The sequence below is a fragment of the Pelodiscus sinensis genome, chromosome 6, assembly GCF_049634645.1.
Source record: "Pelodiscus sinensis isolate JC-2024 chromosome 6, ASM4963464v1, whole genome shotgun sequence".
Lineage (NCBI taxonomy): Eukaryota > Metazoa > Chordata > Testudines > Trionychidae > Pelodiscus > Pelodiscus sinensis.
Genome location: NC_134716.1, coordinates 4460686 through 4487178, shown reverse-complemented (window position 1 = coordinate 4487178; position 26493 = coordinate 4460686). Strand labels below are relative to the sequence as shown.

Below are 26493 nucleotides of genomic sequence, written 5' to 3'. Positions count from 1 at the left end.
AATTGTTCCATCCATGCACAGAGTAATTTTTTTACATGCACCGAGGCATGTGCAGATGTGCACCAGCACTAGAAACACTTGCGGTGTTGCGCTCTGCTAATCAGCTGGGTGGCATTTTGAATCTCTCCTGGGTAGCCACCCAAGTGCTCAGCTCGCAGGGAACACTGCTCATGGTCCTCCCTGGCAGGACTTCAGGCCACCAGCTTCTCCAAGCCAACTCTGAGCAGCCAGCCTTACATCTCCCCCTATATTATATACAGTCGGAGCATGGGAGGGTGGGGCTGGGCACTGCAATGCAAACTGGCGTGCAGAGAGCACGAAACGGGTGAAGAGTTTGCTGTATGGTCAGTGAGATTATCTAAATATCCCCTTCCCTTCTCTTTCTTTCCCCTTCCCCGCCTCCCCTCTCTTCTCCCATTTCCTGTCAGGAAGGGCCACTTCTGAAGGGCCAATTCAGCACAGCCTGGCACCGACGGAGACAAACGGCAGCAGCAGCAGCAGCTACAACAGTGAGTGGATGTCACATCACAGCTCTGTTTTAACAGAGCTGGCTTTGTGTACACGGAATATGCAGGAACTGTGCTGAGGACCAGGGAAGTACCGTGCTTGGCAGAAGTCCTTCGCCTGGGCCAGCCTTAGAGTTTCTGCCTCCCCACCCCACAGCACGGCCGATGCCAGGGAGCCATGGGAGCTCTGACTGGGAGCCAGCAGCAGGGCATGTCACTGGCAGAATGGGGGTTAGGAGCTCCCGGCTGGAGAAGCGCACTGTGGTGCTGGAGAGAGGCATATTTGTGAAGTAAGCGAGCCCAGGAAACCAGAGCGGTCAGGCACGTGGCCATTGGTTCGTTCCCTGGCCTACTCCCATAGGTGGATGCCCACCCTAGTTTGGTGCTGAGTAAGAGCATGGATCAGTGATGTTACATTAGTGCTGCCTGGTCTGTTCTTAGAGAAGCTGGGATCCTGGCAGGCAGCAATTCAGCCGCTGTCAGCTTTGGCCTCTCCACCTCGCCGTGGGAGGGGAGGGAGCATTGACCCTTAAGACTCCCCAAAGCTCTGAGAGGGAAGATAAGAAAGCTTGTGTCTTCCAGGGAAAACAGCTGCCCCTTGCTGTCCCTCAGAGAGAAGCAAGCCAAAGACTTCTCCTGCATCCCTTCCCAGCCAGGGATGCCACTAGGACCCCTGGCCCAGTATCATGCAGGAGATGGTTGGGCTGGTGTAGAGGCTGGAAAGAGGTAGCAGATTGGAGGAAGAGAAGGGCCAGGAGAGGGGATAGTCTTGGTGAAGTAAGGATGGCAAGTAGCGGTTAATTGGCTAATCGAGTAGTCGATGGAATTTCCGCCACTGCCACAGGCAGGAGTTGCCCCAAACTAGCCGGAGCAGCCCCTTCCTGCGGTGCACCTGAGCCCGCCCCATCTGCAGTGGGCCCCCTGGGGCTGGAGCAGCCCCCTGCCCACGAGAGACAGGAAGCTGCTCCAGAGCCCACCGGTTAACCAGTCACTAGTAAGCTTCGCTCATTAAGGGTAATGCTTACCGGTTAACCTGTCACATCCCTAGTGGGGAGCAGTGAGTGAATTGGGCAGCGGGGACACCAGGTAGTGAGCGAGTCTGGAGTATGTAGGCATCAGAGACTCCAGACACATTCCAAGGTGAGGCCAAGAACACGCTGCGGTTAAGCTGGCTGTCAGAAAACCGGCTTTCCTAGCTCCTTGTTATGAAATGGCCTCTCCCGTGGCAGAAAAGGAGATCACCCCCCCCAACCTGTCCCAATGCAGAACTCACTCTCCAGTGCCTTATGCTGGCAAATTACACTGTGCGTTTATGAGACTCTAACATTTCCCTCTCGGGCAGAGGGAAATACAGCCTAGGTGATGGGGTGACCTCTCTTTTGCGAAAGGAAACTGACGTCCTCAGCATAGTTCTAACATTTCGCATGTGTTGGCTAGAGACTGCATGCTTAGCACAAGATGAACATGGTTTCCTGGAGCTATGTTTGTTGCATTCTTGCTCACGAACCATAACTAAAGCTGCAATAATGTTATAATGGCCTAAACTGAAACCTGATTGTATTATGCTGCGCAGTACATGATGAGAGCGTTGCAGCACAACACCAATAGCTCATTGCTGTTTGACTGTACAAATGGGAATTGTTTGTTGTCTTGCCCTATTTAACTGGTTCTGCCACGATCTGAGAGATTGGTGCTGGGGTTTTGCCCCCCGGAAAATTGTTCTGTGGTAGTTTGCTCAAGTTCCACGGTTCCTGTAGTCGGTGATTTGCCCGTGTCAGTTGTTACTCACAAACGTCAAGAGCCTGGGCCATTGAGCCAGATGTTTTGGCATCTGCAGTCTGTGGAGGTGAACCTTGAATTCAGTGGAGCTACTCACATGTAAAGTTGTTCACCTGTGTTTGCAGAATCGGGGCCTGTGTTTGTACCATAGCACAATGAGTGTTAAACCTGAATGGTGCTCCTAAAGCAGTGTTTCTTAAACTGCATTCCGTGGCATGAGGCAGTCAGAGATGTGCCGCGGAGAACAACAGAATTAAAAATGGCCACTCTTAAAGGGGCAGGCGACTTTTTTTTTTTTTTGTTCTGCTCAACAAAAAATCCTTGGTGTTTCCCATAAAAAAAATTGTTTGGTGTTCCTTGGTCTTAAAAAGTTTAAGAAACACTGTCCTAGCATCTGTATTGGACACCTGCAGATTTAGGGCTTTTGCTGACCCTGAACATGTTGTCAGCTCTGGTGCAGCCGATGCACAGAGTGCGCAGTGAGTACGTATGAAATCCAGTGCATGGTTAGGGATCAGTTACAGATGTGGATGGGGGAGATTCTGTGGCCTGCAATGTGAAGATCAGACTAGAAGATCAGTGATGGTCCCTCTGATCAAAAAGTCTATGGGTTCCTGAGTCCTATTTTAAAAACAAACAAACTTGGTGGTTGCGTTATCCCTTGCAAAGGTGGCCTGCAGAGGTGTTAATGTTGTAAGTAAAAGCCACTGTTTGCCTCTGAGTATCCTGTGGCCACTCTGTGTCTGCCGCTTGTTTTGCCTTTTTAAAAGTCCCACTCCCACCGTCCCTGTCTGTCTCGCCTCACAACTTCACGTTTTGGATGGAGCCGTCCCGGCACTGGAGCCATCCTGGCACTTAATCCAACAAGGAGTGCAATGAGATTTGAAAGCCCCAGGAATTGTTGTTGATTATAGTGTACCTGTTGGGTTGCCTTCTCCAAAAGAAAAACACCTGGAGGCTGCTTAGAATCATGTGAGTCTGGTGCTTGTGATAAACACCCTGGGCAAAGCCCTGTAATGATACAGGCAGTTATTGTGCAGGTCTCTCACTGTCAATGCACATCGGCCCTGGCTTGCCAGGCCTCGGATAGCCACAACCTTGTTCTCTCCTGGGCAGACGCCTCCATCTCTCAGCTACTGCATTAAACACGACCAATCTGGAAACATGGAGGACACCACTGGACAGTACATCCAAAAGTTAGTCGTGTTGGTGTTACAGTAGTGCCTGCGGCCTCCAGCTGAAATCAGGGCCCATTACACGAGGGACGGCACAGATGCACAGTGAGAAACAGCCTCAACAGCTAGGACAACGAAGGTTGTTATCCCCACGCCAGAGATGAGGAGCTGAGGGTACATCTATACAGCAAACAATACCCTGCAGCAGCAAGTCTTGGAGCCCACGTCAACCGACTTGGACTCATTTTTGGCGGATGAACCCAGCAGTGTTGCAGATCTCCTGTGGGCTGGAGCCCAGGCTTTGACCCCAGGTGAGAAGTCTGCCCTACTACAGGAACCCATGCCAGCTGCACTGGGCTCTGAACCTTGTCGCCACGTGGGGGTGTTGTAGCTGTGTAGATGTACCCAGGAGATCACAAGAGCGCCCTGAGGTCAGACCAGAGGTTTGCAGTAGAGCTCGGAATTGAGTTTAGCCTGGTACCTAGTCGGGGGCCTTAATCACCAGGCGATCTTTCATTTTTGTAAGTCCATTATCTTCTAAAAAAGCCCAACGGTGTCATTGTCCACCATCGCGCAGTTTTGAGGAGCTAGCAAGGGAAAGAGTTGTGGGGGGAGGGGAACACAGTGCATTAAATCAGAATCACATCTGCTCTGGGCTCAGTGCAGCCAGGCGGTGAAGACGGACGGACTGCAAGGTGGCTCAGAGGTATTAAAATGAGCAAACAAAGCCAAATCCGCCCCCAACCAAGCGTGTCACTAATTGACTCTTTGGTGAGTTGTCTCAGGGGCATGCAGGCTGATGTCCCCTCTCAGAGAGGTCAGCTCTGTGGCATGTCGCATGGGTAAGAACTGGAGGAAGCTTGTGCTGCCTGCCTTATTCCCGAGAGATGGGTGAATATGGGTATGTCTACACTTGCACCCTAGTTCAAACTAGGGATGCAAATACAGGCCTTCGAAATAGTCAATGAAGCAGGGATTTAAATATCCCGCACTTCATTAGCATGATCTCGCCGGCGCGTTACTCCGATCAACAGCTGTTTCGAAAGTGAAATGAGGAGTAACGTTAGTTCAAACCAAGGGGTTTGGTTCGAACTAATGTGTCCCGGCGTGCACTTTCACTTTCGAAACAGCTGTTGATCAGAGTAATGTGCTGGCGAGATCATGCTAATGAAGCGCGGGATATTTAAATCCCCGCTTCATTGACTATTTCAAAGGCCTGCATTTGCATCCCTAGTTTGAACTGGGGTGCAAGTGTAGACATACCCTCTGAGAGTTTAGGGCCCAGGGCTGTCAGCCCAGCTCAAGTTTTCACATGAACTACACTCACTTGGCTGCCTGTTCTGGAAGGAGGTGGAGGTTCTCTGAGGGCTTCGTGCTAGCCATGCTTCATGGTTAGAGCGTGACGTAAGGTGGGTTCTATTAAGGGGAAGAAGGCATGCTGTAGTATTGTAGGATGGTTTGTGTGACATGGTTTTTCTTGGTTTTTCTCCTTTGTATGTTGTCAAACCCTGAATCTGCTTGGTTGTGATGCACTTTTGTTTCCCTGTTTTGAGCACTGTTTTTTATCTCTGTGTTGTGACTGGCGTTTCGCCTGACAGCATAAACTTCAGCAGAAATGTCTCCTGTGGATGCAGACCCTCTTTCTGGAGCCCTTGGCTGTTGTATTCAGTTCACTATGGTCCCTATCCAAAGTCCAATCAAGTCTGTGGAAAAACTCCTATTGATTTTCCTGGGCTTTCGAGCAGATCCTAAAAGGGCAGAATGAATTATTCTAATAGAATTGACGGTGGGTTTTTTTTTTACTGGTAGCTCTGATATCACTAAATATTTATGACCTATTAAATTTCAAACTAATGGGCAGCCTGGGACATAGCAAATGTGGGCTGCAACTAGCAAAAAATGATTCACTTTGATTCAAGGTGTGTCGAGAGACGTCTAGTGAACTGTTATGACATAGAGTAACTTAGTTGTGTTACAAGTTAGCAGGGGGCTACTGAAAACTGAAGTTTGTTGCTGCAAAACCTTTATACTTACATCTTTCTGCATGCTCTGTGGCACTAATTTGTACCTCAGCATGCCCTGATATCTGAGGCAACCTGAAATTTCAGTCAGAGTGTAAAATGGATGGAAATATTCCACCAGAGTGCTTTGCACTGATTTGAAGATTTGAATATGTAATGAGCTGCTCTTCACTGTAATCTTTTTCTTCCTTTTTTGCCTCCATATACACGCTCTCATCACTGTTGAAGCCAAAGGCCTGCCATTATTTAAAGATTGTCTTTTTCTTCCCACAAGATTATTTAATTTGAAGATTCCACCATCAAATCCCATTCTTCTTTTTTTCAGCCCTGGATTCTTTACTCCAAGGACTTCATGTACCTTTTCTGGCAGCATTCATCTTAGCTTGCATGGAAATATTTAAGAGCAGGTTGAATAGACATCTATCAGGGATGGTCTAGATCAGTGTTTTTCAACCCTTTTTTTTATAAAGTACCCCTTTTAAAAAACTGTAAGTACCCCCTTTTTCAAAAACAAAAACAAAAAATTGTAAGTACCCCCAGTACCTACTGTTTTCTCACACACAATTTTTTTTCTACTATTGCAACACATTTATTTAAACAACTTAATCATAGCCGGGCAATTGATGAAATGTTTGGGTGTAAAAAGTACACAAAAGCGCTGTAAAACGTAAAACAAAAAATGAGTTTTTTCCAATTTTCAGTTGTGTTGATATACCCCTAAGGATACTCGTTCCACTGGTTGAGAAACACTGGTCTAGATGGTACTTGGCCCTGCCGTGAGGGCAGGGGACTGGACTCAATGACCTTTCAAGGTCCCTTCCAGTGCTAGGGTTCCATGATTCCCAACATTGTTTGCTTTTTTGACTGCCACTGCACGTTGAGTGGATGTTTTCAGAGAGCTATCCACAGTGACTCCAAGGAATTTGAGCGTCTATTACTGTGTCATTAAAAAGTCTCAGTGCAGCTTGCAAGGATTTTACTTTTGACACTGTGCCTTTTAATTTCTGTATAACTAACCTCCTCATTGTTGTGTTGTTCCCCTTTCCAGAATGAAATGCCACAGTCTTGGGCTGCTGTGGTGTTTTTCTTGCCATAAGGATGTTAAATTTCATTATAATATGGTCACTGTTTCCAAGTGGTATACCTATAGTCACCTCTTGGACCAGATCCTGTGCTCCACTTAGGTCTAAGAGCACTGCTTTAGTCCCCTGCAGCACTTTTCCTTTGGAGTATAGCTTCAAAGGCAGAAGCGCTCTTATCGACTAATGGAATAGTCGATGCAAATTGCATCGACTATTCAATTAGCCAATTAATCTAAATTTAACATCCCTAGTGGGTTCCAGAACCAGCTGCTCCAAGAAACATCATTTAAGCTGTCAAGAAACTTTATATCTGCTTCCCAACCTGAGGTGACGTGTACCCCATCAATATAAGGATCATTGAAACCCCCCCTTATTATTGAGTTTCTTATTTTTATAGCCTCTGATCTCCCTTAACATTTCACAGTCGCTATCACTATCCTGGTCCAGTGGTCGGTAATATATCCTTACTGCTATATTCTTGTTATTAGTATATAGTATATAGTAATTACTATCCATAGAGATTCCATAGACTAGCCGTATACCAGTACAACTGGAAAAGCTTCTAGGGTAGACAAGCCCTTGGACCAATACTCACAATGCAGTGCATCCAAGGGCAGCAGCTGAGCAATTAGGTTTAATCTCGGCAATAATACCTCTTTGACATTCTGAGGAAGTGATTTAAAACCCCTTTCTAGTTAGCCCAAATTGGTAGTTTTGAATCCCTTCTCTGATTCAGAATGGCCTGTAGAGATTTGACAGAAGCATTTGCCTGGACTGTAAATTAGTTTCTACCCTTTCTTTGCAGGCACCAAATAGAATTTCTTCACAGTGGATTTAGGCTCTTGAGTGATTGCCTCATTTCAAACCAAATGATTTGCCATAGCTCCTTACTCCTCCCAGTGTATGAGAGGAGAGTCAAAGACACGCTTGCTCCCACTTTCACATGAAGTATTTAAATATACAAGAAATTAGAAGCAAAACATTAAAATACGCAAAACATTAAAATATCTGAAGAATATAGCAGAAAAGTTATCCTGTCCAAATGATGCTGGTGCACTTCTATCTGGACATATCTCACTACAGGGAAGACGACACTGCCACAATCGATCTTCTGGGGTTTGATTTAGTGGGTCTAATGAAGACCTGATAAATTGAACTCAGAGAGTGCCCTCATAAGCACTGGTACTCCTGCACTTTGGGAGAAGTAAAGGAAGCCGATGGGCGTGTCAACCACCCACTGTGGGGATGGGGATTTATGATACGTAATTAATGTAGCTGGAGTTGCTCATCTTAGGTCTACCTTCCCCTCCAGTGTAGACCAGGCCTCGGTGTGTGACACGGGCAGGTATTGTCCATTAAAAGTTTGTCCATTAAAATTTTAAAAGTGCATTTTCTCCCTTTGCTTCCTACCTGCTTGCTAATGTTTCTCAAGTATGGAGAAATGAGCATGGAGGGGAAAGGTTGTCTTAGGATAGGACTCCTCAGTTACAGGGCTGAGCTGTTGTTTCTGCAAACTTAGCACGAAAGAGGAGAGAAATGTCTCTGATGACAACTCATGCAGGAATTTATCCAGATAAAAGATGATCTCTGTCCAATAGGTAATGTAGGCCCATCTGGCATGAAAAGTGGAGCAATCTTTGGAGCTATTAAATTAATGAAGCAGAATGTTGTATCTAGTGAAATAACGGAACGGAGAGGTCAGGCACTGTTCATGGAAGTGTGCCTTCAGCGCTGGGAATGAAAACAAAGCAAATTTCTTTGTCCTCTCCTCTTTCCCATTGTCATGATTCACATCCACACTGGGGAGGCTCCTCCGAGCCTGTGGTAGTGACTCTATCCCTGGCCAACATCTCATTGGTCAGGTTTGCTGAGCGGCACAAGGGTTTTTATTAGCTTGGCTCTAATAAATGAGACATTCTGGACCAGGACAAACAAGCTGGTTAGAAGGGAGCAGCCGTGAATGCCATTGAGCTGAGGACGCAGACTTCTTTGCGGATATCAATGCAGGCAGGCTCGCGTCATTTATCATACAGGTTTCCTGTAGGAAAAAGAAGAGAAAAAGGGGGGTTCGTAACAGTACAGAGATGGCCTCTGTGTATCCAGCCACACCGCAGCACAGTCCTCTTGCTGCACAGTTGTGTCAATGGAGGGTTGGGAGTTTCTGTGCTAGTGGCCTATTCATCCTTCGGACAGAGCAAGGATCCTGACACCCGAGCCACCCTAGGGTGCTCCCAAGGAGACAGGATCTAAGAAAGGACTATGCCCTACGCCTTACTATTCAAGGCGAAAAGCATTTTACAGATCAGCAGCACTAAAACATCCCACATGTGATGTGTCCAGCTGCAGCCATTTTTGAGTTATCCAAGTGGAACAGTAATGGTGGGAATGGTCGGGAAATTGCACATTTTTCATTCTTGCAACAGCGACGTTTCTTTTGGGTTGAGACTGAATATAAGGAGCAGAGGGTGATGTGAACTCATGATATATATTTATTAAAACATACTGCCCCCTGCTGGGAAAGCTCATGCTGAATAACTGAAGCCCACAGGAATTCAGATAACCATGTGCCAATTAGTAATAAATAATGGCTGCCCCATTACTCAGTGGAGATCCTTTGAGAACCCCTCAGAACGAAGGTCTCAGCCCAGTACTTAAGCGTGTGTGTTCATTGACCTCAGTCAACTTCCATCTCAACGCACGTGTCTGAACGCTCTGCGGAATAAGAGTAATGAGTCCATTAACTTGAAGAAATGAGCAAGCTTCCTCCTTTCCAGGGTCAGCCACTAGGTGGGGACATGAGCACGTGCCCAGAGCCAGAGAATTGCGTAAGCCTGAGAAACAAAGTAAAAAAGAGTTTGTGTGAGAAAACTGTGTGATCGACGAAAAAAGACAGTTCTGGAGCCAAAGTATCTGCCTCCAAATGATTGTGCCTGCTGCCCGCAGATGCTGTCATTCTCCAAAAATGCCAGTGTTACTATGCACACCAAATAAAAAAGCGAGTATTAATCGTGTCAGGGCATTGTGGGTGTGTATTCAGCAAAAGTTTGTGCCCACATGTCAAGTGCCGGAACAGAAGACTTTACGTTTTTGCTGAGCCAGTGCAAGATGCACTTGGCAGTATTCAGAGTTTAGCAAATTACAGCAGCCAATTAGAATTTATATAACTTTATTTGTGTAATGTATGCAAGAATTGCCCAATGCCAGCCAGAGCTGTGTGAAAGATAAGATATTAGGAAGAGCACTGTATTCAGAGGACAGATGATTGGAGCTGCTTCATCATTTGAGGAGGGAAGGTGGATGTTGCCTGGGGGAGTGCGAAAGGATGCAGTGAAGAAGAACAATGCTATTGAATAGGAAGAGAAATGTCTATTTAAAATTAATTTAGAAGGCGAGTCCCACAAAGAGGACAGATGCACATTGTTTAATTAACACCTGTATTTATGAAGCTTCGGGGGTAGCCAAGTTAGTCTGCACAGGATAAACTTAAAAAATAACAAATGGTCTGGTAGCACTTTTGTTAGTCTATAAAGTGCTACCAGACCATTTGTTGTTTTTTAAGTTTAACCTGTATTTATATATGTCATAATGGCATTATTTAATAAAAGCCAGCTGTAATCACGGAAGAGCAATGGATAAATCAACCGGATTACGGGTTAGCTATGCTCTCTGTAGTGAGTACATCTTCATGGTATGCTTCTGCTGTTTGGTCTGACATTCATGTTATATCACTGATGTGCTTTTAACATTGCTCCACTGGGAATAATCCAAAGAAGATTTTGCTTCAAATTGACTTTTCAAAACAAAGTGGAATTTTGCTTTCAAAATGTTGATTGGAATGAAAACATGTTTGTTCCAATTGTAATGTCAGTTTATCATAGCATAATTTTAACCAAACCTTTTCACCTTCAATTGACATTTCAATTCTGACATTGCAATTGTTTTTGTGTTGATAGTTATTAATTGGATATTTAAAAAAAATGATTCATGCCATGAATTGGTTTTGTACTTTGCCTGTTGTGTCCCGCTTTGAGGATGAAAACAAATGAAATATTTCCTGACCAGTTTTAATTATACCATTCTGTGGGCTCGTAGGATGGAAGTGAGAGGGGCGGTTGGTGTGTTTACATAGATGTGCAAATATTCACACAAATGTGATTGCCTGAGTTAGAAAACGTGGCCCACTATTTACATGTCTGAAGTCTGTTCTTCACTACCCCATGTCTTATGTAGCCATCTACACTGGTGCACAGTGAGTGTGATATGCTACGTTGGCAATTCAGTGTCATTGTACATGCATTTTGGCTGGGTTTCAGTGATTACATGAGGCGCAGTGTGGTGAAGACTAGGGACTTCTCTCTATAATAGCCATAATAGAGGATGAGGTTTTAGGCATGCACTTGGAATGCTGATTGGTGCCGTTGAATGGTTGCCATAGAAACCAGGACTGGCATGGCTAGGTGTGTTTTTACACCCTCGCCTAGCTGCTGGGTTTCCATTGAAGGTTGCCCTGAGGCTGAAAGGGCGTGCTTCAACTCTCTGTGGCTGCTGGAAGTGTTTTGTGTGGGAGGAACTTGCATTGCTCAGTCAGTTTCTGAGAAAGGACAGGTAGTGTCCCGTGGTGTACAGATCCGGCTGTGATATCCTGAAAAGGGAAACTGCTATCAAGAGGCAAGCCTGGCAGATGACTGATTATTTGGTATCCCAGTCAAGGGATAGACTCCAGCTGTTCTGTACTTGGCCAGTTATACAAAGCAGCCACATGCCTGGTTTAACTGCCTTGTAAAGCCAATACCGTGAGCTTTCATAGGCAAAACCCACTTCCTTGGATGAGCTTGAGTGGAGGAAAAAAGGGGGAACCCTCACAATTGAAATGATCATTTATAATTTCTGTTATAGATTGTGAAGGTCGCCCCCCTTTTTTCCCCCCTCCGTTCACGCTCACCTGAAGAAGTGGGTTGTGCCCACGAAAGCTCGTGATACTGTATATCTTTTTGTGAGGTGCCACGGGACTACACCTCATTTGTAAAGTTACCCGCTGACACGGCGACCCCTCTGAGACTAGGAAAGGCAGGTTGACAGAAGTGTTGTGTCGCTTGAGTCGCGCACAACCTCTGGAGCGTGCCAGTGAATGTCGATTCACTGGGGTGTGGATCGAGATGCTGTTACAGGCAGCGCACGCTGTAGTTTAATTGTAGCTCGGGGGCAATAAGCAGTTATTTGTATCTGATATGTTCAGCGTTTCCCCTACATATCAAACTAGTATTTGGTTCTGAAATAGTTTCCTAGATTGTTATGGCCAGGAGAGATGTTATGATCATGGATTCTGGTCTCCAGAAACCAGCCAATGGCAGCTGCTACGATTGGGCTGGGTGTGGGGCAGCACGCAAAGTCTCTTCCCACCCCACCCCCAGCCCATGGCACAGAGAGAATTACAGTGCGGAAGGGGAAGGGATGCTAAATGCAGGTTCTGACAGACTCCCTGCCTACCACAGCCCCAGGCTCAAAGCGGCCAGCTGCTCCCTCCATGTGCACCCACACGCCCTCCCCAAGGCTGCATCTCAATCCCCCGCCTCGGGTCGCCACCCAAATCCTCTGCATCCCCCTTCCCTCTGTCCCAGGTCACAGCTTCCTCTCAGACCCCACATCCCTTCCTGCACCCCAGGCTCCTTCGCCGAGCTCCCTTCTGCACCCAACCTCCATCCCAGACCACTTACAATAGCATGCTTTTTAATTCAATAGCTACCCAAATAATTAGACAAAGTTTGGGGATTCTATTATTTCTTGTATATTTCTTATATTTATTTCACCATCAGAAAATTAGTAACAAAATAACAAGGTCATACCATTGTCATTACTATTTTCTCACGGAACCCCCAAGATCCATGGCATGGCTCCGTGGAGCACTCTTTGGGAAAACCCTGCTCTAGCAGAGCACCCAGAATTTGGCTGGGCAGACACCCGTAGACAAGCGAAGAGTGAAAGTGAAATAAAAAGAGTGAAACAAGGAAACAGCAGGGACTGTTCGGAGCAGTTGCACCGACTCCTTAATAACAGTGGGTTAAGAGGTGGTGGCTTTGCCACACACCCTGTGGATGGGTTGTCACTCCCTATCCTGCCCTGGAGCAGAACAGGGAAGGAACTAGGCCCCCTACAGGACATCGGGGAGGGGGTGGAGTAGAATTTTGGCTCCACCCCCATTCCCTAATGACCTGCTTCCAAGTAAGCACACTGCCCTGGCTTTCATCGCATGCAGGGAACAGGGATATAATGGGAGAATTTCTTTCTGCCTAGCTCACCTGTGCAGCCACTTATGTTACTCCCTAGCTATTTGTGACGGGTATTTTCCCCATCTCACCAGACTAGTGTATAAACTAGAGCAGCGGTCCCCAATGCAGTGCCCGGGGCGCCATGGTGCCCGCCGGGGCATTTATGTGCACCTGCCGAGTGACCAAGACGTTCTTGCGCCCCGGATCCCGGGCATGCGGCGCATGTGCAGCCCCCGCCCCAAGCATGCGGCGCATGCATAGTGCCACCCCCGGGTGCCCGGCAGCCCCAAAAGGTTGGGGACCTCTGAACTAGAGAGTAGTATTTTATTTTTATTCTGACAACGTTTCAGGAGTATGCTAGGGAAGGATGCCTTGTTAGTCACAGGCCGGCGTGGCTAGCGCTTATCACAGTGGACACCCACCGTGGGTTACACAGTGTCTGTGGAAACAGGGATGCTGTTCCTTCCTGTTACCTTGGCAACGTTTGTGCTTGTATTCTGCACCATCCGAAGAGCAGGCAGGCGGGGGGCGTACCGAGTGGCAGAAATGGAGAATTTAAACAGCATCGCTGGGGAGGAAGGGCTGTGAAGCCTCGTTTCCTAGGGAAAGGTGACAGGGAAAAAAGAAGGCCGCGAGAAGAGAAAAACACCAGACAGACCTTGGAGAGCAGGGATTTCTAAAAATACCCTTCCCGCTGGTCGTGCTGCGGCTGTGTCGCTGTTGATCAGCCGCCCAGGCCATCTGCTACAGTGTTTCCCAGGAAACTCCCTGCATTCCCCATCCCCCGTCCTTTGCTATCAGAGACAGCGAGTGCCCTCCCCTGCACAAACCATGGAAGTGAAATGAAAATCTCCCAGTGATGTCACTGTCTCTCGCTCCCAGGGAATCCCTGAGTGAAGAACCATCTCCGGCATCAGCCAGGCTCTCTCCGTTGTGCCCTTTCCCGGGGGGAAGGTACCAGCCATAAAGAATTATGGCGAGATATGGAATTGCCGCCGTCTGCACGACACTCTTCTTAATGGTTTCTCTTTTCTGAAAATCACTTTTTGGCAGAAAGCAAAGCCACAGCTGTCTGGGAAAAGATTGCGAAGCAACCGGGGCAAGGAACTTTCCTTAATCCGAATCAAAGACGGTACAGTGTAAATGGAATGGCTTCTCAGCCGCTCCAGGTCTAGTTCTGCTGGCCTGACTGCCAGTGACTAGTGCGTTACTCCACAACTTTAGTACTTATGAAGTTAGGGGGCTGTTGCTAAGATACTCTTCAACAAAAGCCTGGGGGTGGGAGGACAACGGGGCCCCGTGTGTGAAATTGAGGTCAGGCAGTTTTCTCATTGGTATTTGTAAACAGTGTTGCTGGGTCTGGCATTAAGTGACTTTCAAGGAATTTTTATGAATTTAACCTTGTGCCCTTTTAGACATCTTCATGACAGAGAGCCAGAGAGTTTTTTTTTAAAGACCGTCTTTTTCTTTTGGAGCCTCCCTCACCTTCCCCCCTGCACGTGCCATAAAAACTCCACAGCTCCTCTGTTGCACCACTGCTTTCCTGCGTATAAAAGCCAGGGCCAGTGTTTAGGGCTATCAAGCTGGACAACTACACAGGGCACCACAAAGCTGAGTTGCTCAAGCATCAGCCGTGAATGTCGGAGTTCAAGGGCCCCGGTGGGTTCTGCGCTGCAGGGCTTTGCTTTCTGCCCTGGGCCCTAGAGAATCTAACACCAGCCACGCTTGGCAAAGCCCTGCAACCTGCCCACAGCCTCCCAGCGGGCCTCAGGCCCCTTGTTGAGAACCACTGCCTTGTGGGTACGTCTGCCCGGGAGTCCTGGCCCCTTTAAATCACCGCTGGAGCCTCCGCGTGGCATGCTCTGGGCGGCGCTAAGGGCTGGCGGGGAGGGCAGGGGTGTAACTCAATCCAGGCAGTGCTGAGGGCTGGCTGCTCTCAGCCCCGCCCCTTCTGCCTCAGGCTCCGCCTCTTGTAGGAGTGCAGAGCGACTGCCCTTACCTTGCCTGGGGGCCTGGCAATGCTGTCGGCCTCCGTGTCTGCACTGCAGTAAGATACTCCTGGCTGACCTTGGTCAGCTTATTCAGGCTCATGGGGTCTGGGCTGAGGGCTGTTTGACTGCACTGCAGATGTTAGGGGTCAGGCCTTGGGACTCTCCCCCCTCATGAGGTGAACTAATTAGCTCTTCACGCCTTGCTGGCCAGGAGATGGGCGCAAGGCCTGTCCGAGTGAGGCACAGAGTGACTTTGCACTTTGCCGTCTGAAATGTCATCCTATTTCTATTATTCCAGTTTATAAGATCATCCAGCTCTTCTTATCAGATATTTCTGTTCTCCTCCATATGGGGAATACCTCCCAACTTTGCGCCACCCACACATTTTATTAGCACACTCCTGGTTTTTGTGCCAATTTCAGTAATGAAAAGGCTAAATAAGATTGGTCCCAAGACAAGTCCTTGAGGATTTCCACTACTAACTGCTCTCCAGTTACTAACTGATTTCCAGCCTGACAGTTCACCTTTCAGTATCACCTGCTATAGTCGCCTATTCAGCCAGTTCCTTATCCACCTTTCAGTACTCATATTAATCCCCATCTCCTTCAATGTACTTAATAATTTGTCACGTAGAACTGTATTAAATGCAGTATTGAAATCCAGATAGATCTACTGCATTTCCCTTTGTCTAAAATATAGATTTATCATTTTGAAGGAGTCAGGTTAGTCTGGCATGATCTACCTTGTGTAAAACCATGTTGTATTTTATCCCAATTACCGTTAACCTCTATGTCCTTAACTTTGTTCTCTTTCAAAATGTGTGTTCCAGACCCTGGCATACAATTGAGGTTCCTTTAATTTCAAGATTCAGAAGTTGGAAATAGTGAAATAAATAGGAAAGGAGAGTTACTCTGATCTATAGACTTATTTTTTTAAGTGAACACTTTAATTTAGTCCTTAAACAGGACTATTTAAAATAGTCTATTTAAAATATGGGGCACATTTATTTTGTCCATTAAAGCAGATTTTTTTTAAAGCTTTGTTACTACCTCACCATTGTGTCCATTTTATAAGAACAAATAGAATCCCTTTGCAGGAAAAGTACAGATTTCCAAATTCCAATTATATAAAATCATTCTCGTGGCTGATTTGGTCTTGATCAGCACGTAACTGAGAAATAGATTTGCTTCCTTTGGATCGGCATAGAGTGCATAATGCCTATTAACTCATGCTCCTTGAAAATAATATCTTTATTTACAAATTCATTTACTTGCTTTAATTTTGCAGGTGATTAAAATGCAGGAATCTGGTCATCAAATTCTTTGAGTTCATTTTGTTAGGAAGGAAAGGGTTCGTCTATTGTCTATGCTACAAAAACGCCTGCTGTTGATAACGGTTTACTTGCAAATGTACTCAAGGGCAAATCATATTTAGCACATCAAAAACTGTCACTTTTTGTTTCAAGCAGCTTTGCTGGTATAAATTTGGCCACTTGGGAGCATAATGGACTGCAAACCTGAAAAAATATTTCTTATCTTCAAATCTAGATTTGCATGGATCGATCAGATCCCTACTTTTTCGGCATTTCCCCTCACTCCATTTGTCTCCCACGGAAGTCACCTCTCCTTGGAGTTTATTTGCTTGTTTTTTACTCCTAGGAAAATCTCAGAGCACAGACCAGGGTAAAAACTATTTACTGTCAGCAGATGCTAAGTGAATAGTGGAAACATTTGTCCAAGAACTCTACAGTCAGATTCAAAAGGGAATTTTGATATTGCCATTATCAGGACTTTTTTTGCAGTCACTAGGAACATTTGCATGCTTGAGGCTTGCTTTGACTATAAGCTCTTTGAGGGAGAGACCAGTCCTTGTTCTGAGTGTGTACAGTGCTGAGTGAAATAGGGTCCTTCTCATTCATTGGGCCTCTTCGATACATTACAAACAGCCTGTCCCCCGGCACAATTCAATTAAGTTTGAGAGACCAGGAGGATTTTAACCATTTATTGAAAACCAAATCAGAATCCAAATGAATGAGCCCAGGCTACAGTATAGCAAGTAAAGTACTCCCTGTGACATGGTCGGGCGAGGCATACCAACTGCGAGCAGACAAACCTTTCTCTCTGTTCAGAGTCTGTCCTCTCTCCATACACAGAGGCTCTTAATTCCCCCCTTATATATCAAGTGATGTGATGTTATCAGAGTTGTAAAATCCCGGTAAATCAGTTAACCAGTTAAATGTTACAAGGGGCTGGTCCAACCCAGCCAGGCCCACCACGCCACTACTCCGGCTAGGCTGGGCCTACTGGGGGTAGGGACTGCTTGGGCCGAGCCCACAGCACCATGGCATGGGTGGGCTAGGGGGCTGCTCCAGGCCAGCTGTGCCGCCAGTTAAATGGTAACTAATAAGCATTACCTGCTAAGAGTGATGCTTACCAGTTGAGTGGTGACATCACTCGTTGTTGTAGCCATGTTGGTCCCAGGGTAGTAGAGAGGTGAGACATCTGCAGTTGTAGCCATGTTGGTCCCAGGGTAGTAGAAATGTGAGACCTTCCCGATCACAACTTTCTTTGCCCTTGAAGCCCAAATGTGCATGCCAACATTAAACAAAGCACATGCTGTGATGGTGATGAATGAAACACTCAAACGAGAAGAGCAAAGATGCCTCACCTTGGGGACTAGAATAACATAGGGGTTGGTCTACGTGGCAGGTAGCGTGCAGGGTCTGCACTAACCAATTAAAGCACAGCACAGTAGTGCCTTTTAGAAATCACCCACCTGTAGAGTCCGTTACTCCCTCATGTAGACAAAGCCTAAGATCCCTAGTGAGTGCTGGGAGCCGGATAATACGTTGTCAGGAGTCCTAAAACTTACCAGCAGGTTTTATTTTGGTCGGTTGGTTTTGGTTTTGAGGGATCTGGCATTATGAAAATAGCCACTTGTGTTCGTAACCTGCACTTATTGGAGATTTGAGGAAATTCCATATCCAGTGGCAGTGCAATCACAGCTGCTCCTTCCATACATATTAATGAACTTCTTTCCATCTACATGCGGCTAAGATCAGTCAAGCACTGAACAGTCTGTGTCAGAGTCTCTCTTCCGAGTTCTGTGAGTGGCAGGTGCATTGCTTGTAGCTATGCAATTCTTGGATTTGAGAGGCTTCAAAATGGCTTCTTGCACCTGTGTAGCAGACTCTAGGAGTCAAAATAGTCTTGTAGACACAATTTAGAGAGTATTCAATAGTTTATCTTTGGCGGCAGAGAAGCGACGTAGGTTTGTCCAGGGAGTCGCAGAGACATAATCTGTGAAGTTAATGAGCTCTCTGCTTAGTTTCAGTACTGGCCTAATGGCACTGAGTTTATAAAATAGCTCTGAGAGCTTGATTATGCTAATTGGCATTTTCCTGTCTTGACTCCAAGATTTTCATACATATTCAACATCCCTAGAGTCCCCCTTACAGTGCTGTTGGCTAGGACACTGTCACATGGTTTTAGAATAGATTCCTTGGGCTGGTCAGATGATCCTGGGCTTTGCTTTATTTATTTATTTTAATCATCCATTGGTAGGAACCTGTGGCCTATGTGAGAACACCTTAGCAGAGAGGGACTGAAGGAAAGCCACATTTTTCCACTTCTTAACATCCCAAGGTAGAAATCAGAACCCTCCACCCAATCCTATCAAGCAATAAGAGCAATCACATTGATCTCCCCTGAAGGCAAAAGTCTTCCAGAACTCATCAGGTCTTGATTTACTTGGGGTTGGTCCTGCTTTGGGCAGGGGTTGGACTCAATGACTCCTGAGGTCTCTTCCAACCCTAGGATTCTAGGTCCAAAGGGTTACGATCTAGTAGGATGTAAGAGTGTAACCATTAAAACGGCTAACCGATAAGCATGGGCTTATTGGTTTCTGTTACGGTTACACGCCAGCTCCTGGCTTCACTTCCAGGAGCTGACTGCTGCCCTGCGCTGCTGGCTCTGCAGCATGGGACAGCAGCCCCAGCTCCCTGGAAGCAGGGCCAGTATAAGCCAGCTCCTGGCTGCCGGCCACGCTCCCAGGGAGCTGGCTGTGCTGCAGGCTCTGCAGCATAAGCTTTATACTGCAGAGTCTGCCGTGTATAACTGCTAAGATTTTTCAGTTACATGGTTATATAACTCATAATTTTTTACACCTATCTAGAGCAGTGTTTCTTAAACGTTTTAAGATCGAGGAACACCAAACAATACTTTTTTTAATGAGAAACACCAGGGATTTTTTTTATGAGAAAAAAAAGGTCTGGGGGAGGGAGGAAGCTATTGAGAAAAGAAAGGGTTGGGGGAAAATTTTTGAGCCAAAAAAAAAAAAAAAAGGTCGCTTGTCCCTTTAAGGGCGGCCATTTTGAACTCTGTTGTTCTCTGCGGCACACCTCCGACTGTCTCGTGGCACACCGGTGTGCCACAGGATACAGTTTAAGAAACACTGTTCTAGGACATCATGCCCGCCTTCTGTCTAGACTAGTAGACACTTTGGCCGCAACTGCTCCCTGCCACCATGCTACCCACACAGGTCCCCTTGGATCCCCACTGATCCAAAGGCTTGATCCAGAACCCACGGAGGTGAAGGAGAGTTCCTTCATTGACATCAATGAGCTTTCAATTGCGGCTTTAGAGAGTCAAAGCAGAAAACAGGAGGCTGGGAAACCGGTGGAAGTAGCCCCACTTTGAAGCACGTTGCCTGCCATACAGGGAGTTGGTAGGAACCTCCACCACAGAGATGAGCAAGAGGAAGGTTTCCTTCCTCTGTAGGAGCCTGGCCTCTACCTACTATTTGTAGGGATTATTATTCTGTATGGTAACCTCCCCACCTCCCCCTCCCCGGCTTCTCTATTATGATTATTTATATTATAATTGTGCCTAGAGGCCTCTACCAAAATCAGGTTCCCACTGTGTCAGAATCAGAAACGGTCTCCACCACCAAAGCGTTTACAGCCAGATAGGACCCATTGTGGGTGGGAGAGAAAACAGGCATGAAGAGATGAGGGCTATGTCTAGACTGCAGGATTCTTTCGAAAGATGTTCTTTCGAAAGCATCTTTTGAAAGAGCATCTTTCGAAAGATCGCGTCTAGACTGCAGGCGGATCTTTCGAAAGAAAAATCTGCTTTTTCGAAAGAGAGCACCCAGCGAGTCTGGATGCTCTCTTTCGAAGACGGCCTCTTTACATTGAAGAACGCCTTCCTTCAAAAGAGGAACTTTCGAAGGAAGGCGTTCTTCCTCGTGAAACGAGGTTTACCGCCATCGAAAGAAAAGCCGCGTTCTTTCGAAATAATTTCGAAAGAACGCGGCTTGAGTCTGGACGCAGGGGAAGTTTTTTCGGGAAAAGGCTACTTTTCCCGAAAAAACCCCTGAGTCTGGACACGGCCGAGGTGACTTGCCCAAGGGCACTCAATAGATCAGTGCTAGGGATATAAATTAGAACCTAAGCCTCCTGGACCCTATTCACTGGGCCACGCTGCCCCTCTCTGCTCCAGAGTGGCTGCCCTCCGACTAGAAAGGTCTCTCTTTTTTGGTTGACCAGGAGTATGAATCTGTGACCGTCTCTCAGAACCTGACACGGTGAGTCTAGAGCAGAAAGCGACTTGCACACCAAACACCTGGCCAGCTGTGGGCATGGTCCAGCAAACGGGCATTCTCACACACTGCCTGAGCTCCATCCCATGCGAGCTAGCAGCATGCCCTGGCTGGCTGTTTAAAGCAATGAGAACTCTCAGCCCACAGTTGGCAGAGCATAACAATATACCACTCATTTTAATTTGCTTAGCCGGGGCTGGCCATGAACTGAACTAAGAGGCTGCAACTGATGTGTCCTGCAGCAACCTCGCTGCTAAGCAGGAGACACGGAAGCATCGCTATTACACTGAAGTGCTACAACCTATTGTCCCGCCCTTTCCTTCCAAGGTCTTGCAGATGCTCTGCCAAGCCATTTATGGACCACAAAGTCTCATCTTCCTGAACCTCCTCATCTTCCAGAACCAATCACAAGAGCGAGTCGTGTCCAGTGGGTGATGATGAGAAGAGCTCTGGAGTAAACTTCAGCAAGCTAATGGTAGCGGCTTTGGGAGGGTGGTTCCTAATGCACCTGCTGGAAGGAGTGCAGGAGGAGGCCTAACCACGCTTACTGATGGTCCTACTGTACGATTCACCTCTTCGCCAGGGCCAGCACGGCTGGAGGCCTCCGAATGTGGGGAATCGACTGTGAAGCCGAAGACCTGGGAGGAGAGCTGACCGTGCCTCTCATAGTCTTCCATGCAGCTCTTGCTTTAATTTTGTAATTTGGGCATGTGGCGCCCCGGTGCCACATCAACAGCCACGTTGGAAAGGTGGATCATTAGAAATAGGCTGCTCTTTTCCGTGCTTGGAATCGTGGGTGACTCATGGTAGCACTCGAGAGGTGCACCTCCAAAATTGTAATTGCTAAACGGGGTGCCCTTTTGTGCCTCCTGCTTGTGCCTTTGGGTGGCCCTCCTTGCACCTCCTCTCCCCGCAGGCATCAGACACGTCTACTTGGAAACACATAGGTCAAGTTATAGCTGTGTCAGTCTGTAACTTAAAAAAATGTAAAGAAACAAGTGGTCCAGTAGCACCTTAGAGACTAACAAAGTGGTATCACGAAAGCTCATGAGGGCTGATGGTGAGCACGCTTCTCATTCCAAACCTTGGACCATTCTGCTCCCATATGCTCAGCACGATGACTTAGGGACTTCCTCCTTCATCACTCTACCACAGCACCCCATCTGACAGCCATGCCCAAAGTGTATTTTGTATGTTCCTAGGACTAGTCAACATGGCCTGGCTAAAGAGTTTGGGTTCCAAGGTAGAACGAACAGGCAATTTCGCAGCCTGGTGCTACTGTGGTTGGAAACAGGTTTTGCTTCGGTCTTCCTTTCAGGTTCCCTTGAGGCGGGTCTTCACTTCATTTTCATGTCACTGTTCATTTAGATTAGCCAGGTTTTCCTGAATCATTAACATTTCTCATCTCCAGCAGTGACTCAGGCTAAGTCCGTTGGCAACTGGCATGCCAAGACCGTTGTCTGTCATTTCCGGCCCGGCGGTGTTGAGGAATGTTCTCCCAGCCCACGGCATTCCTAGCAGAAACGTTTTAATTCCACGAATATTAGGTGTTTGAAGAAATTACTTTGTAGTGTGAGAGTCTCATTCCCTGACTGGAAATCAGCACTGACATGCAAATTCATCACAGTGCCTCACCTACCAGATGCAAAAGGAGGGTAAAGTTAGTGATCAGCAAATGTGTTGTAACTAAGTAACTCCGCCTTTGTCTTCTTCCGATGTCACATGCTCACTCTTTTCATGATAGTTCCTGCCTTCTAGCATGTAGAATTATGATCTAGATTTTTCTGAAGTGACGTGTGAATTTTGGGGTTTACCTTCTGTGGTTCCTTGCCCAAGGTAACAATTTAAACATTAGGAACTGGAAACTAAGTAATAAACACATGCCCTGAGTTGTGTAAGCCCTCTTCCCCCTCACCTCCCGGTCTTGCTTCCACTGAAGTCGGTTGGAGTTTTGTCTTTCATCTTGAGCAAAGCAGACAAGCAACAGCGGATGTGTGTTGGTTTCCATGTAAACCCATTCAAACAAACCACATCAATGAGTCTAAAATCCAGTTAAACATTCTAGATCTTCAGCTAGTGTAAACCGGTATAACTCCAACGGACCATTGAAAAAAGGTTCAGGATCGGGCCCTTCATATGGAATGAGAAGACAGAAAAACACAGTAACAAAGCAATGAAATGTACTTGCTATAAACCTCAAAGCATCAGGTTTCATGGATGGACAGATGTAATGCCCAGAAGAACCATTTGATGGTCTAAGTTGATCTCTACGGCACAGACCATAGAATTTGCCAGAGTGCTTGCACCATCAAGCCCATAACTTCTGTCTGAGTTAGAGCGTTTTGGTGGAAAGACTTCCAGTTTGGACTAAAAAATCCCAAGTGACAGAATCCACCACATCTCCAGGTAAACTGCTCCAGAGACTAATCACCCTGACTATTAAAAATTGCACCTTTGTCTAACTTCAGCTTCCAACCACTGGCTTTTGTTTGCTAGATTAAAAAGCCATCAACCATCTGAAATTCTCTCGCCGTGTGGTTGATAGCTGGTCTGCTCACTGCCCGGGAACATGGTGTAACCAGGCTGCAACTTTACTAGTCCAAATACATCCAAGATTACCATCAGGGGACAGCCCAGGGTGATCCCTTACACCTTGGCCAATTCTTGAGTTTGCCAATTCTTAAAGTTGCTTTCACTGGACTGGAAGGTTTTGTGGATGCCTCTACCAGTCTTCTAGCATCCTTCCCTCTTTTGGAGGGATGAGGCGAGAGGGAACAACAAGCCTCCAGAGCACCACCATGAATTTCATTGGCTGGGGGGGTTCCTTGCAGGTAGTGTCCTGGACCCTGCTTTCTTGCAGATGGGTTAACCATGAGGTTCCTATCTGGTAAGGAGATGCTTTTGGGATGTCCACTATGTAACCTTCCTTTTTTTGGCTCTGGAGGGGGGGAAGTTGTCGAAGGGGTGTGGCCTAAGGGAAGGGGTGTGGCTTTGGGCAGAAGGGGTGGGGGTTGGGCTTGCTTTCCCCAGCTGGGCCTTCACCAGCGTTCCTTCTAAGGAAGGATAACGGGGCTCCTGAAGGTAGAGATGTTGGGAAGCCTAACTCAGCAAGTTCCTCCACTGGGCACCGGCCTGAAGTATTGACCACTAAACAACTCTCTCATAGATCTCTCATAGGTCCAGATTCCACCCTCTGGGAGGGGGAGAATCCCAGGCCTCTGGCTACTCAGAACCAAACTCGCTGTGTAGAAGGAAAAACCCAACTAGGCTTGGCCAATCTGGAGTGGCTTGTGTAGCCCCCAGTGACCTAGACAAGGGATGGATGGTGGGGTCAAGTGCTGGACAAGCCAGTCAACAGGAAGTGACCCAGAGTGGATGGCTCCTTTCACTGCTCCAAAACGGATCCCAAATGCCATGAGACCCCCAGCCGGGAAAGTCTTTTGGGAACTAGAAATGTTGTGGGGCCTAGCCCAGGTTGTCTGTTAAGTCCTTGCCTGTCACAGGAGTCACCCCAGTCACCCCTTGCTAGGCTCAGGGCCCTCCACTAGACTCATCAAGTTGCTTTTCCGCCTTTTCTTTGTTAAGCTACATAGTTTGTTTCTTTAGTTGCTCTCTGGAAGGCAGGTTTTCCAGACCTCACATCATTTTTGTGGCTCTCTGCTGAACCCATGGGCGGTGGGTGAAGGCCAGTGTTCCCTCTAAGCTGGGGGGCAGCACAGCTTCCCAGGGGATACATCAGCCCCGCCCAGTGAGTCAGCGCTGTGCAGGGAGCCCTGAGCCTCTGACTGGGCGGGGCTGATGAATCTCTTGTGAAGCTGTGCTGCCCCACAGCTTAGAGGCAACACTGGTGACGGCCCAGTGCAGGAAAGCAAGCCCAAGCCCCGCCCCTTCTTCCCAAAGCCACATCCCTTCCCCAAGGCCTGGCCCCTTCAACAACCTCCCCCCCTCCGCCTCAGCCAAGCCCCACCCACGCCGGCCACAGTCCCAGCCCTACTGGGTGGCTAGGCAGAGTAGGCAGTTTTGGGAAGGCGATGCCTTCCCTTGCCTACAGTACCTGCCTCCCCTGGCTGACCACTTTCCCATTTCATACCAGTCTAAGGGTGGATACCAGAACTGAGCACAGCATTTGCTCCCTTACCCAGCACAGCACCGTGTGCGTTAATGCTTTGGCTGGCTGGATGACTGGTTTTGCAGTCAGATGGACTTTATCTTTGTTATTTCTATACCCTCTACCTCCCTTTCCTCGCCCATCATCTTCCTGATAGCTCACATTCGAACATTAGAACTGGACAGCCTCCTAAATTGCAGGGTTAGCCATTTGCTTAAATGGGTGTCTTTTCCCCCTCCCCCTTCCACTCATTCTCAGGCTTGGCAGTGCGTGAGCCCTTGAACTTTGAATGAGAGCAGCTAGGAACAGCAAAGCATGTCCTAACAGCCAAGTCAGACCCATTTGCCGTTCTCTGCCCTGACTTGACAGAGGGAGTGATGCTCGGACCCCATTGTGAGGTTTGCCAGCAGGGCGTGTCACACGGCTCTGCCTCAACTTGTTAAGTTGAGGGTTGCCTTGCTACACCTTCAACATAACCTCAGCCTGTTTGGGTTTTAAAGGGAGTGCCAGAAAGAGAAACCGGGGGGGGGGGGAGAGGGAGGAAGAGGGCACACCAGTGAATACAGAAAAGCAAACCAGTCCCAAAGGTAGCAGATGGTGCTCGTTTCATGCTGATACTTAATTAGATTAGCCCCACACATGAAATCTCAGTGATCCCCCTGAATGTGGAGTCTTTAAGCCTGCAATGCAGAAGAAGCAGTTAAAAAGTCAGTGCTATTCTTGTCTTGCTCTGTTGACGCACAGCCAATAAGGAAGAGAATTGTGTTCTTAATTGCAGAGTGACAACAGTGTGATAAGTGATTTATGGATGGGTATAAAGTCAAAGGAACTAATTCTGTTCTCTCGTAAGTTTTCCAGCACTGTAACCCTATTGGCAGTGGATTTACACTGGTCTATCTGGGAGTTGAGTCGGACCATGCCTTAAGGAGCGTACTGTCTCCTATGCTAAGTGTGGAGGAAAAGTGCAGAAAATTGAAATGACACTGAACAGCTGGCAAGTGCAAACTTTGTAATGCTCATCGGTGCTAACATCTGTTCTACTGGAGCCATTTTCCATTTTAGACAATGTCTGCAGGCTGAGTTTGAGTAGAGTGTAGCAAAGAGCTGGCATTTATATCTGTGAAATGCAAGAGATGTATATTACAGAAAACTAGAACTTAAAAATGAATGGGAGAGCTTATATTTATCTGAGTTCCTCAAATTGCACTACTGACCTCTCAATACAAATGCAGAGTACTCCACGTAGGAAGGAACAATTAGTTTCACACATACAGAATGGGAAGCGACTGTCTAGGAAGGAGTCCTGCAGAAAGGGATGTACAGGTCATAGTGGATGACAAGTTAAACATGAGCCAACCGTGTGACACTGTTGCAAAAAAAGCAAACAAAATTCTTGGATGCGTTAATAGGAGTGTTGTGAGCAAGGCATGAGAAGTCATTCTTCTGCTCTACTCTGTGCTGATTAGGCTTCAATTGGAGTATCGTGTGCAGTTCTTGGTACCACGTTTCAAGAAAGATGTGGAGAAATTGAAGAAGGTCCAGAGAAGAGCAACGAAAATGATGAAAGGTTTAGAAAACATAAGCTAGGAAGGAAGACTGAAAGAACTGGGCCTATTTAGTTTGGAAAAGAGAAGACTGAGAGGGAACATGATAGCAGTTTTCAAGGACCTAAAAGGGTGTCATAAGGAAGAGGGAGAAAAAGTGTTCTCCTTGGCCTCTGAGGATAGGACAAGAAGCAATGGGCTTAAACTGCAGCAAGGGAGGTTTAGGTTGGACATTAGGAAAAACTTCCTAACTGTCAGGGTGGTTAAACACTGGAATAAATTGCCTCAGGAGATTGTGGAATTTCCATCAGTGGCGATATTTAAGAGCAGGTTAGACAGACACCTGCCAGGGATGATCTAGATCAGGGGGAGGAACCTAAGGCCTGGGGGCCAGATGCAGTGCCCCAACTTGCCTGGATC

The 26493-nt window shown here is 47.1% G+C and overlaps 1 protein-coding gene across 5 annotated transcripts in view; it reads left to right on the top strand.

Annotated features, from left to right (window-relative positions):
* Positions 1 to 26493, top strand: part of NRG1 (neuregulin 1) — a 531625-nt gene that overhangs the window by 212419 nt on the left and 292713 nt on the right. For all 5 annotated transcript variants that reach the window (XM_075931340.1, XM_075931339.1, XM_075931337.1 and 2 more), the window contains exon 2: positions 429 to 509. In XM_075931340.1, the coding sequence (XP_075787455.1) occupies positions 429 to 509 (81 nt within the window). The remainder of the gene's footprint in view (positions 1 to 428; positions 510 to 26493) is intronic.